Source organism: Schistocerca piceifrons, chromosome 1, assembly GCF_021461385.2.
Source record: "Schistocerca piceifrons isolate TAMUIC-IGC-003096 chromosome 1, iqSchPice1.1, whole genome shotgun sequence".
Lineage (NCBI taxonomy): Eukaryota > Metazoa > Arthropoda > Insecta > Orthoptera > Acrididae > Schistocerca > Schistocerca piceifrons.
In genome coordinates, this window is record NC_060138.1 from 1,000,988,365 (window position 1) to 1,001,005,489 (window position 17,125).

Consider the following 17,125-nt stretch of genomic DNA (forward strand, 5'->3'; position numbering starts at 1 on the left):
TGAGCAATGTGCTCAGCAATAGCATTTTCGTCGGTAGATAACACACCATTTACGTTAACACCGGGGACACCTGTTGAGGGCTGGTACCCGAACACACGGTTGATCTTTGCCCAGACTTGGGAAGGTGATGTATGGCACCCAATGGTCGAGACATATCTCTCCCAACAATCCTGCTTCCATCGTTTGATAAGATGGAGAATGCGGGCACAGAGCCGTTTTAAAAGGTTATGAGGTGCTCCAGGGAAGGGTGCTGCTTATGCCGCTGTAGAGCTTCCCAACACTCCTAAATTGCTTCAGCGACTTCCGGTGACCACCAAGGGACTGCCTTTGAGCACGGGCACCCTAAAGAGTGAGGGATTGCATTTTCTGCCGTGAAACGATAGTTGTAGTCACCTGCTCAACCATCACATTGATGTTACCGTGTGGGGGAGATTCAACGGTGACAGCAGCAGTGAAAGTTTTCCAGTCCGCCTTGTTTAAAGCCCATCTGGGCAGGCACCTGTGGGCCTGACACGGGGGCAGTGACAGGAAGATGGGGAAGTAATCACTACCAGACAGGTCATCATGTGCTCTCCAATGGATAGATGGGAGAAGGCCAGGACTGCAAACCGAGAGATCAAAGGCCGAATATGTGCCACGTGCCACACCACTGAAATGGGTGGGGGGGGGGCTGTATTTAAGAGGTAGAGTTCGAATTGTGGCAATAAATTTTAGACATCTCTGCCTCGGCCAGTAAGCATGATGCTGCCCCACAAGGGGTTATGAGCATTAAAATCTCCCAAAAGTGGGAAAGATTTAGGGAGTTGATCAATCAGTGCAGCCAATGTGTTCAGGGGTACTGCACCATCTGGAGGAAGATATACGTTACAGACAGTTATTTCCTTTGTCGTCCTTATCCTGACAGCCACAGCGTCAAGAGGGGTTTGAAGGGACACAAGTTCACTGCATACTGAGTTCAGGACATAGGCACAAACTCCACCTGACACTCGATTATAGTCACTATGGTTCCCATATAGCTGCGGAGGACAGGGTTCCGCATTGCCAGGAACCAGGTTTCCTGGAGGGCAATGAAGACAGCAGGTGTAGAGCTTAACAGTTGCCATAGCTCAGCCAGGCAGTGGAAAAAACTGCTGCAATTCCACTGGAGGATGACGTGATCGTGAGGCTGGGAAGGCATGGAACATTCAATGAGGCAGTTGATGCCTCAGAGTCATCTGCTGCCACCAATTTATTTCCTGAGCAGTCCGTATCCATGGCGCCTGAGTGTCCGGCGAGGTCTAGGTCCTCAGCGGATGCCAGAATCTCCACCTCATCCTCAGAAGTAAAGCATGTAGAAAGCGGTGGTGTGAGTGCCACTGCAAGTCCCTTGGTCTTGGAGGTCTTTTTGGATTTCTCTCACTGCTCCTTGAGTTTCTCTGGCTGGGAGGGCTTCACTGATTCAGTCTCCGGGACTGAGGATGATCGTGAAGCCCTACAACGAGGTACTTTTGGGTACTTCAGCCACTGGCGGGAGTCATCTTTGCCACTAGTAGAAGCCTGGGAAAGGAGTGACCCAAGAGAAACCTTCCTAGCAGGAGGTACCGAAGAAAACTTATGCTTCTCCGGCTGAGAAGTGGGGACTGGTGTCCCCAATGGTTTGGGGGGGGGGGGGGGGGGGCACTGCTCCCAAGGTAGGTGGTGTGGGAGCAACAGTGGTGGAAGTGGCCCCCAACCATCAAGGGGACAGGTGTAGTCTTCCAGCTCAGAGAGCCTACTGGAATTCACGGAACGGACAGGCTACAATTGTTCTCATAGCAGCAGCATAAGAAGAGGTCACAGGCACAGGATGTAGACGCTTAAATTTTCTCTTAGCCTCAGTGTTAAGTCACTCAGTCCAGGGTCTTGTATTCCATAATTTCCCTTTTGCGTTGTAAAATCCTGCAGTCTTGTGAGCAAGGGGAATGATGCTCTCCACAGTTGGCACAGATGGGGAGGTGGGGCACATGGAGTATTGGGATGTGATGGGCGTCCACAATCTCGACATGTGATGCTGGGAGTACAGCGGGAAGGCATATGGCCGAACTTCCAGCACTTAAAGCACCGCACAGAGGGAGGGATATATGGCTTTACATCACAGCGGTAGACCAACACCCTGACCCTCTCGGGCAATGTGTCACCCTCAAAGGCCAAGATGAAGGCACCGGTGGCAACCTGATTATCCCTCAGACCCCAATGGATGCGCTGGACAAAATGAATGCCTATTGCTCTAAGTTGGCACGCAGCTTGTTGTCAGATTGCAAAAGAAGGTCCCTGTGGAATAAATACCATGGACCATATTTAAGCTCTTATGAGGCGTGATGGTAACAGAAACATCCCCCAGCTTGTCACAAGCAAGTAATGTCCGTGACTGGGCAGAGGATGCTGTTTTTATCAAGACTGACCCTGACCGCATTTTGGACAAGCTCTCCACCTCCCCAAACTTGTCCTCTAAATGTTCTACAAAAACTGTGGCTTCATCGGTACAAAGGAGTCCCCACCACTTCTCGTACATACGAGGTACCGGGGTGAATAAGTTTCGCTGCCATCCTTAGCCTGGCATTCCTCCCATGGTGTGGCCAAGGAAAGGAATGATTTACGGTCGTACTTCCTAGCATTGTACTGAGACGTAGAATGCTTAGAGACTGCTGGTATTTGATCACCAGAAAGTAATGATGTGGTACACTTTATCGCGCGTCATCTGCCCTGTTGCCACCCACTCCGACCAGGGGGCCTCCCCACGGGCGCCACCCAGCCGCAGCAATGCCCACCTGGCTGGACGGCCATTCGCCAGGAGTCCCAATGCACCAGGGTGACAGGAATCTACTCCTTGGCAGAGCGATCCCTGTGTTGTCAGGGGGCTACAACCAACAGAGTACATGGCGGCCCCACCACAATGGACTGGCTACCGTCCTGGGTATCAGGTGCAAACAAGTCCATGGTCATTGTCAGTGCAGAAAGCAACATTGCATAGTGCATGGTAGGAAATGCACCCAGGAAGGTGTCATCACCCAAGAGATGGAGAATGACTGGGACTGCAACGCGACGACGACAGATCTTAAGGCACAATGGACATGATGAACAATGTAAGGTGCCCTTCCCCAATTGGCTGGCTCTTCGGAAAAATTTTGAAGAATGGAGGTCAAACCTTACAGGGGACCATCACATAAAGGCCAAAATATGTGAGACTCCTTTTAGTCGCCTCTTACGATAAGCAGGAATAACTCGGGCCTATTCTTAGCCCCGGACCCGCAGGAGGGCATCAAGAAGTGACAGCAAGGCAGAACTTCATCTCTGTAATTATATAACTACTGTTATACATATTTTCAAAGTGTAACCACAGTTCTGTCAAAATTGGAAGAAAAACTAGAATGAAACACTCTCAAAGTTCTTAGTCTTGGGGTGATTTATTGCTCACAAGTAGTCATTCAAAGTTGGTTAAAATTTATGAGGAGTGTGCTCTTCCAATTTCAGCATTTAAGAAAGGTTTGGCTGAATTCAACAGTATTATCTTGAAGCTAATCCATGTTTCATATGTAACAGAGCTGCAACTACAAACGAAAACGATGTAAAATAAGTATGGTACTGGAAAATTGGCAAGTAGAGAAGTATGGAGTACCTGACACCATGGTAATATCAAGACAGTATATGGTATATATTACATGGTAAAATAATTGTGAGAAAGCTTTGTGGTAGTATTTGTTGAATTCTGACCAAAAGAAAATACAAAAAGATATTGATCAGAATGTTTAAACCATTTCAAAAACAAACATAACTAATTTTGTGTTCCCATTAGTTAGTGTGACTGTTACACAGTTTCTCCATACTACACCAGAAAGGAAAACATAATCAGACCACTGAGTAGAAGCCAGTAGCCCTTCACAGGGTGTATACGTGGACAAGGAAAAAAAATTCCCGGATTTTTCCCGCATTTCCCAGTTAAAAATACACTTCTCCCAGGTGAAAATACACTTTTTCCGTGTTAAGCGACAGTATACTCTTCCTCGGCACTGTAAAACTCATCAATCCTTTGAATGTTTATGGTTTTATACACCACAGTAGAATTTCCCGGCACTTTAGAAAACGAAACTCGGGGGGGGGGGGGGGGGGGACGACACGTTTTGAAAGACCTTTGATGTGCAGCAACATGTATGCTGCATATTTTCGTATTACGAAGGTATAAATTTGAATTCCACCAAATACCGCATGGTACTTTCCGAAACATTGAAATCGAGATTGCGATGCGCTTTTGTAAGACAGTCATAGCTCGTGTCACGTGATCTCACCAGCTGATGGTAGTATAGGACACGCAATGTAGTAAGCCAATAGCAAGATCCCCCTTAAGTAGTGCGAACACACAAATAAGAAAAGTTAATGGTTTAAATTAATATACATAGCATTCACATATAATATTGGTCTTGAAGATTAATAAGCTGGAAGAGAAGCTAGGCTTCCACATATAATGTTGATCTTTTTGCACGTGTTACACTTTAAGATACATCAGAAAAATGTGCTGGTAAAATTTTTAATAGCGACGTAAATGTCTGATCTTCTGGGCTCGAAATTCTTCTAAATGGTCGTCCTCAAAGAGTTGATTTTTACATGAGAGTAAAACGCTTTGTGATTTAGTTCATCGTACATTCTCGTACATAGTTCATCTTGCGTAAAATGAAATCTGCTTTGAATGTAACGCTTTTCAAACCACCATTCGCAATATTTTCCCGCGACCTGTTACAAATAGGTTCGTTTCAGCAGTTGCAAAAGAGCGCCGGATAACAGGCATCGCTGCTCTTGCCCAGCTGCGATGATGCAGGAAGCCCATATGTTCATATGTGTAAAACATTAAAAGATCTTATGTATGTCATAAAAGAAACAAGATATCTTGGAGTACCAGTACTGTATTATCTCATGTTTGGTTTTTTACTATGGCATAATGCCATACGTGCACTTGAAATGCAGTGAACAGTTGAAACTAACCAATAGTGTGAAATTAAACACTTTGTTTCAAATAAATTGACTGCCTCAGCAGAAAAGATTAATTTTAAGCCAAATCTCTTCAACAAACTGGCAAAAATAACTTCACTGTTCTGTAAGGTGATTAATGCTTGACTGTCAGAAAGGTGAAAATAAAATTTGAAACTAATAACATATTTTAGCCTTCCGTTATTATGAAAAAGTATTTTAATTCATTTGATAGCTCCCGGCCACAAAAAGCTGTTTTGTTATCATTTAACGTGAGAGCAATAAACAAAGAGGAAACAACAAAATCACTGAAAATAAACACAGGTCACGTGGAGACTACCCACCTCCCCACTACAACTCAACACTGCTCTGTGCATCAGCCCCAGATTTACTATATTTCCGAACCGGGGCAATAATAATTAGTGGCGCCCAGCGACACTACTGTAACCAGAAGCGGGAGAAGGTACTACTCATCGCGACAAAACTGCGCATGCTCAAGAGCCCGCCCGCAACGGGTCAAACGAATCTAATTTAAACAGTTGTCACATCAGCTCATCGGACACAATTGGTTGTTATAAAGCATTGCATAGTCTTCCTAAAGCCTTTGACACACTTTGATGTTGGCAGGCGCTTGTATGAGCACTGTTTTTTTTTGTTGTATACGGTGCATTTCCTTTGCAATTTAAGTCCCCCCCCCCCTCTCTCATTCATGTTTTGTTGCTGCAGTATTATTCTGCAGTGGCGGGATGCAGTAATATTCTTAGTTAGAGTATTGGTTCTTACCAGTCAAAATCACAAAAATTTAACTGAAAACTAAAAGACTGAAAAATTCCCAGAATTCTAAAAAAATTCCTGGGTCCGGTTTTCTCCCGGATGAAAAAATTCCCGGGTTTTTCCCGGATCTCCCGGTTGTCCCGAGTCGTATACACCCTGCCTTCATCAAACCAGATGCAGATAAAAGGGTGAAGTATATTTCATTTTCTGTAAAGCCTAAGGCCAGTGCTTTTAGTGAGTCTTGTGTTGACTGTCTTGAGAAAAGTAACCAGAATAACCATAAAATACTAAAAACTCTTCTGGAACAACCAGACACCATAGACAAAAAAGGCCAGATTTATTTATTTTTCAATATCTTCCACTTGGACCTGAAAAATATTGGACAACTGACAAGACTAAGAACTTTGTCCTCATGAGAAATTGTAAGTGTCTAGCAAATTTATAGTAAACACAAAGTGTCAAAAAATTACCATTTAGTTGATTAGCAATGCATGTACTTTGATGAACACATCAGGTTAATGATGAAATGCACAATAGAAAACTCTTACATAGGTAGGCAAACAAATTTAGTATAGATTTTATTACCCTGGTAACCTCTTCAGTATGTCAAGAACTCCAGGTCCATTCCACTGTTGTGCTGCCTGCAATTCTTCAGCTGTTACACCAACAATCTGCACGAAGTTAACAGATCCATAGGGAGTGCGTATGGAACCCAACTGAGGATCCTGTGTCATCAGCATATGCTGTATACGTGATTCACTGCCATCAAGTGCACAGTGCCAGGAAACATGGTCACCAGCACAAAGAACATTATCTACAGGTAAAGAGAGAATTATTTTTTTTATTTTAAAATAAAATTAAAAGTTTGAAATGCAGATAGTTATTTAATGAGTTCATTGAGTAAAATCAAATCACAAATGAACAATAAAATGTTTGTAGAACATAAGGGGATATTATAATTTTATTCAAAGTAAAAGGTAAGAATATGTTATAGGTGACACACAAAATGAAACAGCTCAATTAAAACAATATAGAAGAAATTCCCTATCTATAAGGTTTGCTGGCAATGTAAAACTTAAATTATCACTAAAAGAGGAAAAAATTGTTACAGTGTGATACAATCAGCATGCCACTGTTAACCCATAAAAACTCCACCTCTTCATTTGTTTTCAAATTATTTCCCTCTTATTTCTTACATATTAAGGATCAAATACCAAGTACAAAATTAGTACTAATAAAATATATGATTAGCTTGACTTCAGTTAATGTGCAAAAGAGGGGGATGGAAGAAAATACCACGTGATTCAAAACGAAAGAACAGATTGCAATTGTTTGTTGCAGACTAGACTACAAAAGGTAGAAAACTTGTGCATGTCACTGGATAGAGGAAGGCTCAAAGTTTCAACACAGCTGCACTGTCGTTTGTTTGTAGCAACACGGCAACTAATTCACAAGAAAAAACATTTTGCTTGTTGGACAACAAGACCTTGTTCATTTCTTTTGGCCTCCCAGTCCACAAGACCTCACATCTTTTTTTCTGTGGATTACATAAAAGACAGTCTGTGTTGCACCTATGGCAGCTGCTCTTCAAGAGCTGAGAAATTGAACTGCTGAAGCTGTTGATTCAATAAACAGGGACATATTGATTCATGTCTGAAATGAAATGGACTACTGTTTCCATCTTTCTTGAGTACAACATGGTGCTCACAATGACTGTATGGTATAGTGTCTGTGTGAACATAAAACACTGAACCTTCCTCCGTCCAGCAACATTTACAATATGTTTGTATCTTTCACAGTTTCTCTGTAATAAATAACTGAAATCTATTCTTTCTTTTATAATCACCCAGTGTATAGCCCGCAAAAATTATTGTACTCTCTTTGGAGAAATTCCACAATCACTTGGTACAAAACTGATTCTCTTGTCTGTGTAGATTGCTTTAAAATTTTTTAATGGCCAATTTTGGTTCACCTAAGCAATCCTCACATCTGATCCTATTGGTTGCAATAGTAAAGTTATCAGCAAAATATTCATGCTACATCAAAGGATAAAACAGTATTATACTGCGCTGTAGCACGTAAACTTATCAAAGCTGATCACAATTCACAATATTCTCCTAGTTTCAAAACATAACTGCATAATTTGAAAATTAAATACCCACATATTTCATTCCAGTTTCCCTATTACCAGTCATATAAATGTCTTCTTACGAAACAGTGGTCTTTATTGATTTTTATTTCCACAAAACTTATTTCCATAAAAAATATTCTTAATCATTTCCTTTTCTGTGACAAATGTACATCAACGGTAAAAGTTTCTGCAATGATGGCATGTACCAAGGTCTCTCATCATAGTGCTTACTTATTTTCCCAATTACACTGCTGACTACTGACACTTATTTGCCTACACTGCAAATCTGTATTTAAAAAAAAAAAAATCATCCTGCCTTCCAATTGGCATTACTAATATCCAACAAGTAATGAAATATAGTATTGAGCAATCATATGAAAACTACAAAGAATGTCAAGTTCACCTGTATCAGACAAGTACATTATGTGCCTTCCTTAACCTAGGGTACCTGGTGATTTTAACTCTGTGACATAGAAAAAGTTTTGAAAATGCTGTCAACTCTCATTTCACTTTTCAGCAAAGAAAATGATATTCACATAAGCTAAGAATTCACAAGTATTGATTCTTGTGAGAAACTATTCTGTCCCATGAAGCACCATTCCTTACAAAATACCAAGAGGAGAAATATACTAAAATAATAAATCAATACTAAGATAGTAGAAACAACTACTACATACCTGACTGGAACACGTATTTTGCAAGTGACTGCATTACTGTTGCTGGCCAAGTTGGTGGTGCTGTTTCACCTGGTTCACGCTTCAATCGGAATGTCAACTCAAAACCAAAACCACTAGGTGATTCAGGACCAGTAATATCGTGCACTCTGCCATCACCATGAAGATCTGACAGGCCAAAGCTGTTGGTAGATAGAAATTTAAGTTTTTTGCCTTTAAACATATGGCATTCAAAGAACCACAACACTAAAATAACATAGTTATAAACCAACGAACGACACCTTTAGAATATGAACATGAAGAAGAAGAAGAAAACAAAAGCAGCTAATGACATTAATGAAACAAAAAAAGTGTGAGAAACATAGCAGTATTCAGTCAAAGAGAGAGAGAGAGAGGGGGGGGGGGGGGGGGGTGTCCTGTATTTCCCAGTTAAAAATACACCTTCCCCAGGTGAAAATACATCTATACCACTGGGGAATGTCCATGTTAGGTGACTTTATAGTTTCCCTCGGTGCAGTAAAACTTATCAGTTTTTTGAATGGTGCAGGGTTTTATACAGCAGCACAAAACTTCCCAGCCCTTCAGCAAGCAAAATACTGCAAACAACAACCGTTTTGAAAACATCTTTCATGAGCAGCAACATTTACACTGCATATTTTTGTATTATGAAAGTATAAACAGGAATTCCACCAACTACAGCAACAGGAATTCTGTCAAATGCTACAGAAATCCTGTGACACACTTTTGTCAGCCAATTATGGCTTGTGTCAGCTGATCTTGCCAGCCAATGGCGGCAGATATTCAGAGCATAGGACATGTGATGTAGTTAGCCAATAGCAACATCTCTGTTAAGTAACGCGAACACACAAATAGGAAAATTCAATGGTTTAAATTAATACACATACAGCATAGCTACAAGAAAACCTAAGCTTTAACATATAAAACTGGTCAGCAAAAGCTTTTGCTGTTTTAATCTGAGGGTTTGGCTAGACAGGGTCCTAAAAGCACAGCTTAAATTGCAGCAACTGAATATTTCTCACAAGCAAAAATATAAATTTCACTGCTATGCACTGAATATTTTGTGGACTACCTGGCTGTTCTGTCAAGCATTTTGACTTTTCCATAGAACAGCCAATTATGTGAGAGACTGTTCAAGAACTCATCTCACACTTTTTTGAGGATAATTATACTTTTTGCCATCATTATTGCATAATTTGTAATCTATGAAATTACTAAAATAAACATAAGAAATTAGCCTTGAAAATTGGTCTTTCTTGCCATGTTTTCACTTTAAGATATACCAAAACACAAATGGCCTATAAAATTTTAAATAATGGCATAAATGGCTGGTCTTCTGCACCCAAAATTTTTCTAAGTGGTACTCATTGTTAAGTTCCAAATGTGTGTGTAATGCTCTGTGATTTGAAAAACTCATCACACATTCTCTCACGTAACATAATTCATCTTTAGTAAAAGGAAATTTGCTTTGCAAGCAACGCTTCACAAACCACCATTCGCAATATTTTCCTGTGACCTGTTAGAAATGTAAACAAATGTGACATCATCCTCACTGAAATGAGGCCCATGAGAAAGACGCGTCAAAAAGTCTTGCACTGTCTTTGAACAATTTGCTGTTGGCAGACGTTTGAGTGTGGTGATATTCTCTCGTTTATTGCTGAAGTATTATTCTGCAGTAGTACATTAAAGTAAAATTTTTTGTTGGAGTATCAGTTCTTGACAGTAGAACTTACCAAAATTTAACTGCAAACTAAACCAATGAAAAATTCCCTGCATTCTAAAAAAATTCCCAGGTTTTTTTCCCAGATTTCTCCTAGATGAAAAAATTCCAATGGTTTTCCTAGATTTCCCGGTTGTCATAGGGCATACACACCACATTCAGTATTTTGTTACTAATTACAAGAAAACATAACACTAGTCAGTAATTATCATCAGAAGGCAAAATTTTAAGTGCTGACAACAGTCACTCATAAAATTATTAAGAAACTGTCCTAACTTAGGAACTATTAGTTCATTTTTCAGGGGAAAGTAAGTTAGATTGTAGAAGATTGGAAAGGAGGAGTAGACATCTCCTTCCCCACAGACCCCAAAACTGAGGATTCCCGGCTCTGACAACAATGGGAGACAAGACATAAAATGTAATCTGTCAACGGATACAATATCAGTTACATATTTATATTTCACTAGTGTAATGCAGTCCATAAAATGCAGCCACTCTCTGATACTTTTCTCAGTTTCTCTCTTATTCCACAATATACTCTGAACAGGATCAGAAGGACCAATGGTACCAACTGACTGCCACGTCAACCTCAGCTGACAGGCATCACCAGATGCGGATATGGAGAAGTATGCGGTCAGTACATAGCCCTCCTGGTCATTTCAGCTCTCCCGGCTATTGCCAGTTTTTGTGACTGGAGTTGCTATGTCTCAATCATGCAGCTCTTCAATTGGCCTCACAAGGGCTGAGTGCACCCGCTTGCCAACAGCCCTTGGCAGTCCCCACTCCATGTGCTATCCAAATCTGACACGGCTTAACTTTGGTGATCTGACAGGAACTGATGTTACTCGTGTGGCAAAGCTGTTGGCCCTTACTTCACAACAACTTTCAAATAGTGGAAACAAAAGTATGACAAAGAACATTTATGAAAAAATTCATTTTAATTAAAATAATCTATAGCACCTGTTCAACATGACAGGTACAAAATAAAGTCTGATGAAGACAGTGCATTACAGCTTATGTCCCCCTTTTGAATATGGCACAAGTAAGGAGCTTCAGGAGGGCCTCAACCATATATTCCATGTAAGGTAAATGAAGTGGTATGAGATGTGGGCTTGTGAAAAAAACAACCCGCCGAATTCTTCACTGCTGCACTAAAATAATGTACAACGTGCCACAAACAATTAACATCTACATACACTCGCAAACCATTTTAAATTGCATGGCAGATGGTACATAGCTTGGTACTCCATGTTGCAGTTTCTTCCCATTCCAATCACATAAGGACAGAAAGAAAAATGACTTCACTTAATACTGGTTTCCAAAAATATTGGTTTCCAAAACGTTTTAAGTAGGCTATCATGGGATAATTAACATCTCTCTACAATGCTAAATCAGGTTTTTCAACATTTCAATGAGAATCAAACAAATTCATACCACCCTTGTTTTTGCATGTTCAACAGCCCCAGTTAGTTCTGCAATGCGACTATCTAACATAGGACGCAAAATTCTTGGTATAACCATTTTATCCATCTCCAGTTACATTTAACTCTTCATTGGACTCCCTGTGATACAGTGACTTCCATTACATCGCATTGCCCTGCCTGAAAGCTATAATAAAAACATTTTGCAGAATCACTGTAAGCAGTTCTCACATCACTGTAAACAGTTCCCATTTTTTTTCCGGTGTAAGCTGCACAATAAATACAAAGTGTTACTGTGTCACACTTGTTCAAATTCCAGTAGCATTTTCATGTACAGTATAACCACAGTAATCTGGCACTTTGTAATCCAGCACACGCATCAGTGCAGCACACATCAGTAATTTAGAGAGGAGACTGTTGGTGTGATTTTACAATGTGTTTTCAACCGACAGCAAGTGCACAAAAATGAGACTGATGAAGAAATACCCAAAACCCTTATCTATTGGGCTGAGACTTCAGATGCCTTAGACACTGTTGTGAAATTTGCTGAGGGTAGTCAACAATACAGTGCTTCTGAAGTTATGAATTCACACACCATACAAAATAATTTTTGTAAAAAAAGAGCTCAATCCATCCAAGAAACAGGACAGCCTTTATGCAAGGTTTCAAAAGGCTCAGAAGAAAATTTTAAGTAACTGTCTGACATACTTCACACCTTCGACAAATACATCTAAAGACAGTGATTCCAACTGAACTGTGCCAAATTCTTGGTAACAATTTTTATTAATTAGCTCTTCATTGATCCTTTCCAATTAATAGAATTTATTTTGTTTCGTTACATGCGCATAAATGTTGTTTACGTATACTAAAGTACTTTAAAACTTTGAGCCTTAAAGTGGTTTAATACAGCAGTACAATATTTGAGTTTAATTCAGTTCTGTTTTTAAAGAAAGTGACACATACTATTCATCTATGTTTACATCTACATGATTACTCTTCATTTAATGGTTACATGACCAGCAGAGGGTTCATCAAATGTCTTTTAAGCTGCTTCTCTGCTCTAATTTCTCTTATTTTATTATGACTATCATTTCTTCCTATGTAGGCGGGTGCTAACAAAATATTTTCACACTCTGAGGACAACGTTGGTGATTGAAACTTTGAAGGTCCTGCCAGAGTGAAAATGCCTTTGTTTTAATGACTGGCAACCCAATTCATGTATCGTATCCTTGGCCTTTTCTCCCCTATTTTGTGATAATACAAAATGGCCTGACCTTTTTTCGAACATCCTATCTGATGTGGATCCCACACTGCACCGCAATACTCCAGAAGAGGGTGGACAAGACGGTGTAAGCAGTCTATTTAGTACACATGTTACAGTTTGAAGTGTTCTGCTAATTAATTGCAGTCTTTGGTTTGCTTTCCCCACAACATGATTCATGTGATTGTCCCATTTTAAATTACTTGTAACTGTAATCCCAAAGTATTTGAATGAGTTTCCAGCCTTTGGTTTTACGTTATTTATTGTGTAACTGAAATTTAGTGGATTCTTTTTTGTGCTCATGTGGATGACTTTTCATGATTTAGAGTCAATTGCTACTTTTTGCACCATACAGATATTTAGTCAATTGCTACTTTTTGCACCACACAGATATTTAGTCTAAATCATTTTACAATTCGTTTCAATGATCCAATGACTTCACATGGTGGTAAATGACAGAATCATCTACAAACAATCTAGGAGCACTGCTCAGATTGTTTCCTAAATTATTTATGCAGACCAAGCATGCCAGAGGGCCAATAACACTTCCTCGGGGAATGCCAGATATTACTTTCCATCAGCTATTTAGTACTCTGATCTTTCTGACAGGAAATCACAAATCCTGTTACAAAGCTGAAATGATACTCCATAGGCATGCAATTTAAATAGAAGTCGCTTGTAAGGAACAGTGTCGAAAGCCTTCTGAAATCTAAAAATATGGACTCAATTTGACACCCCTGTCGATAGCACTAATTACTTCGTGAGAATGAAGAGGTACTTGTGTTTGGCAAGAATGATATTTTCTGAATCCGTGTTGGCTATTTGTCAATAAATCATTTTCTCCGAGGTGATTCGTAACATTCAAGCACAGTATATATCCCAAAAAACCTACCGCAAATTGATGTCAGTGATATGGACCTGTAATTCATTGGATTACTCCAGTTTCCTTTTTTGGGTATCCACAAGTGAGTGGTTGTATACAATTGCTACGTCTGGAGTTACTGTATCAGCACACTCAGTTATGTATACCATACTTAGAACATGCCTGGTATACAATCTGTACTGGAAAACTTGTCCCTCTTAAGTTTTTTTTAAGCTGCTTCGGTACACTGACGATATCTAATTCTAAGTTACTCATGCTGGCAGTTGTTCTTGATTTGAATTCTGGAGTACATACTTCTTCTTCTTCTTTTGTGAAGTAATAACCATGTTTTGTAACTCTTGCTTTAGTGGCGCTGTCATCAATAACATCAATTTATTTTATATGGGAAACTCTCCTTTTTATTTATAAATAATAGTTACTTGTTCTTGTATGTTAGAACTATAGGTTTTGCTCGTATCCCCTTCACTAAAACATATTTTTAAACCTGGACTTCATGATATGGCATATTTGATAATCTGGCATCGATGGATCCTTGAGTGTGCTGCATTATCAGAGCCCTACTGTAATACGATTTTGTTTTGCAGGTATGAAAATGTCATTATTCAATCTTTTGGATTCTGATAAATTTACTGTAGTAACCAAAACCAACCGCAGGAACGCCTTGGGTTGTGGGGTCAGAGACCAACGACAACCGACAACGACCGACTGTGAGCGACACAACAAAGAAGAGAGAAAAAAATGGAGGCTTGTAGAAACCGCAACACCAAACACCAACAGTAAATCCACTCGGAACCAGAGCCAGGCAAATGTCAACAACAAGCAACAACCCGGAAGCAGTACCGCTGAGATAGAGACGCAATCCAGAGCGAGTACCAGACTGACTGGACTAGGGCAGAGCGGGTCCCTATATACGAAACTGGAGGGAGCGGCTATTGGCCGTGGTCTGCACGTAGTGTAGCAGTGGTGCCCTCGCTGCGCAAGAGCCGCTGTGCGGAAGAGCTGTCGCGGACGCAGAGTCCTCTATGGGCTGCCCACGTCCATTTGTTCTGGCGCGTGTTCGACTTATACGGTGGGAGGTACTAGATTTACATTTACAAAGAGGTACCTTCCTATGTAACATGATTTCTGTACTTATGGTAACTTGGTTTCATTTTCACTTTGAGTGCAGTACTTCTTAAATAGTGATTACAACAATATGTTTTACTCACATACACTGCACAATTCAATCATCCCAAACTTCCTACGGAGATCCACTCCCATTTAACTTGTTTTGGGGGGAAAATCTAACTCTGTAATCTTATTATAGCTTTTCATGCTTCCTACATGTTGACTGCTGCCTCATATATCTCAAGGGAAGTTCTGTGTCATTAGTTTCCTATGTAACTTGATTTCTGTACTTAGGGTAGCTTGGTTTCATTATCACTTTGAGTAAAGTACTCACTAAATAGTGACAGACAGACTGGTCTGTTTTCTGTCAGCACGCCAAAGAGGTGACTTTCGTGAATATATTCAAACTCGAAAGAGCATTCTTTTATCTTTTATGTCAATTGAATGAAAGAGCCAGAGAATCTTGGATAGAGGAGATGTGGATGAATCTGACTGTTGGTTACACCACAAACTAAGGAACCCAAACTAATATAATTATATAGCGGTCATGATGTTTGAAGGGTGATCACTCACTGCTATTATAACATGTAAATTCTACTGCTGGAGCGCCCAAATAGTAGTTATTGCGTACATTTCTGACCGTTGCACAGCTTGATGGTCCAGCCTGTACCTGTATTAAAAACACAAATCTATAATCCACTTCACACATTTTACATCTACTTTTCTCTTCACATGATAACGGTATTGTTTTTTCATGAATATGACCTACACCAACTAAGACGGGATGGAATATTAGCCAGTCACCATACATCATCTGTGATGTCTATGAACCTAAGAGACTGCATACTTTCAGGAAACACTAGTATGGTCAATATCTGAGTACTGCTCGAGTGTATGGGATTTGTACTAACAAGAGAAAGTGAGCATATGTATAGGAGGGCTGCGCAAATGGTTCACACGTTTGTTAGACCAGTGAGACCATGTAACAGAAACCTTGAAAAATCTCAAATGACACACACTCTTGAAGAAAAGACTCCGTACATTAACTAGGCTGCGCTTAAAAACTTTCAAAGCAGAATTTATGAATATTCTCCAACCTTTTAGGTATCTATACGGCACACATATCATCACGTAAATAACAGCTCATACAGAGGTGAACAAGCAGTCACCATTCCCAAGCTACAACAGCGAATATAATGGTACGAACGTATAATATGCGCTACAATAAAAAGTATCCAGAATTATTTCACAATAGAATGTGTAATAATTGAGCATATGTTACATTTATGTCAACCTCAGTATCAACAGCCACTAACATCCAAATGAAAGTCTGTTGTTTTCAAGTCGATAAAATTGCCTGACTGTGGGAACCAGTTATTCACGACACGACACTTACCTGATATAATGCCAATGTGGAGGGATATTCTTTTCTGGGACACCAGGATTAGAATACATGCTTATATAATCCAGAGGATCAGGTCCACCTAGCCTGAAAACCAAAAAATAATTTTTCATGAATAATTAGAAAATGTTTACAACAAAATATTGTATTCTCCTGGTATCAATTTCCTATGACATTGCAAACTAGAGTTATGGGAAGAACACTAGGGTTGGCAAAGGTGAAAAAGCATGAGACCACGAGAAGATGTGTAGTGGACAAGATCATTGTTTTCATGACAATATAATGTGGAGCAGAAACATTACATTTTTGCACTGTCTGAAAAAGACTATGTAAGCAACTAATGGTTACAATTCACGACTAGCTGGTGATAGCAGCTGTCAATTTCTACCAAAGAAAAAGGAAAAGCAGAGTGAAGTGTTGGAAAGTGAAATGCGCACTGAACTTTGAAAATTACAAATATCTGATTGGGAGGGGAAAAAAGGCATAAAAAACAAGCACAGTGAAATTCTGTTATGTATGTCATAGGTGGCCCAAAACTTGTGTGATGCATGGACAATGGATGCAACTGAGAATAAAAGCATAGAACATAACAGTAAAAACAAGGCAGTTTTGCAATATGTTATATACTTCCTTGGGGTCTTCATTTATATGCTAAAAAACGGAATCCCATCCTGACAGAATACACATTTCAGAAACTTTTTAGTGCTACAAGGGGAGAAGCCACATCTCTGAAAGAACATGTGGGGCCAAACACCTG

At 40.0% G+C, this 17,125-nt stretch overlaps 1 protein-coding gene across 1 annotated transcript in view; it reads right to left on the reverse strand.

Annotated features, from left to right (window-relative positions):
• Positions 1–17,125, reverse strand: part of LOC124791568 (suppressor of fused homolog) — a 143,886-nt gene that overhangs the window by 30,938 nt on the left and 95,823 nt on the right. The window contains exons 2-4 of the mRNA XM_047257873.1: positions 16,363–16,455; positions 8,560–8,738; positions 6,337–6,565 (exon numbers count right to left, since the gene is read on the reverse strand). Coding sequence (XP_047113829.1) covers positions 6,337–6,565; positions 8,560–8,738; positions 16,363–16,455 — 501 coding nt within the window. The remainder of the gene's footprint in view (positions 1–6,336; positions 6,566–8,559; positions 8,739–16,362; positions 16,456–17,125) is intronic.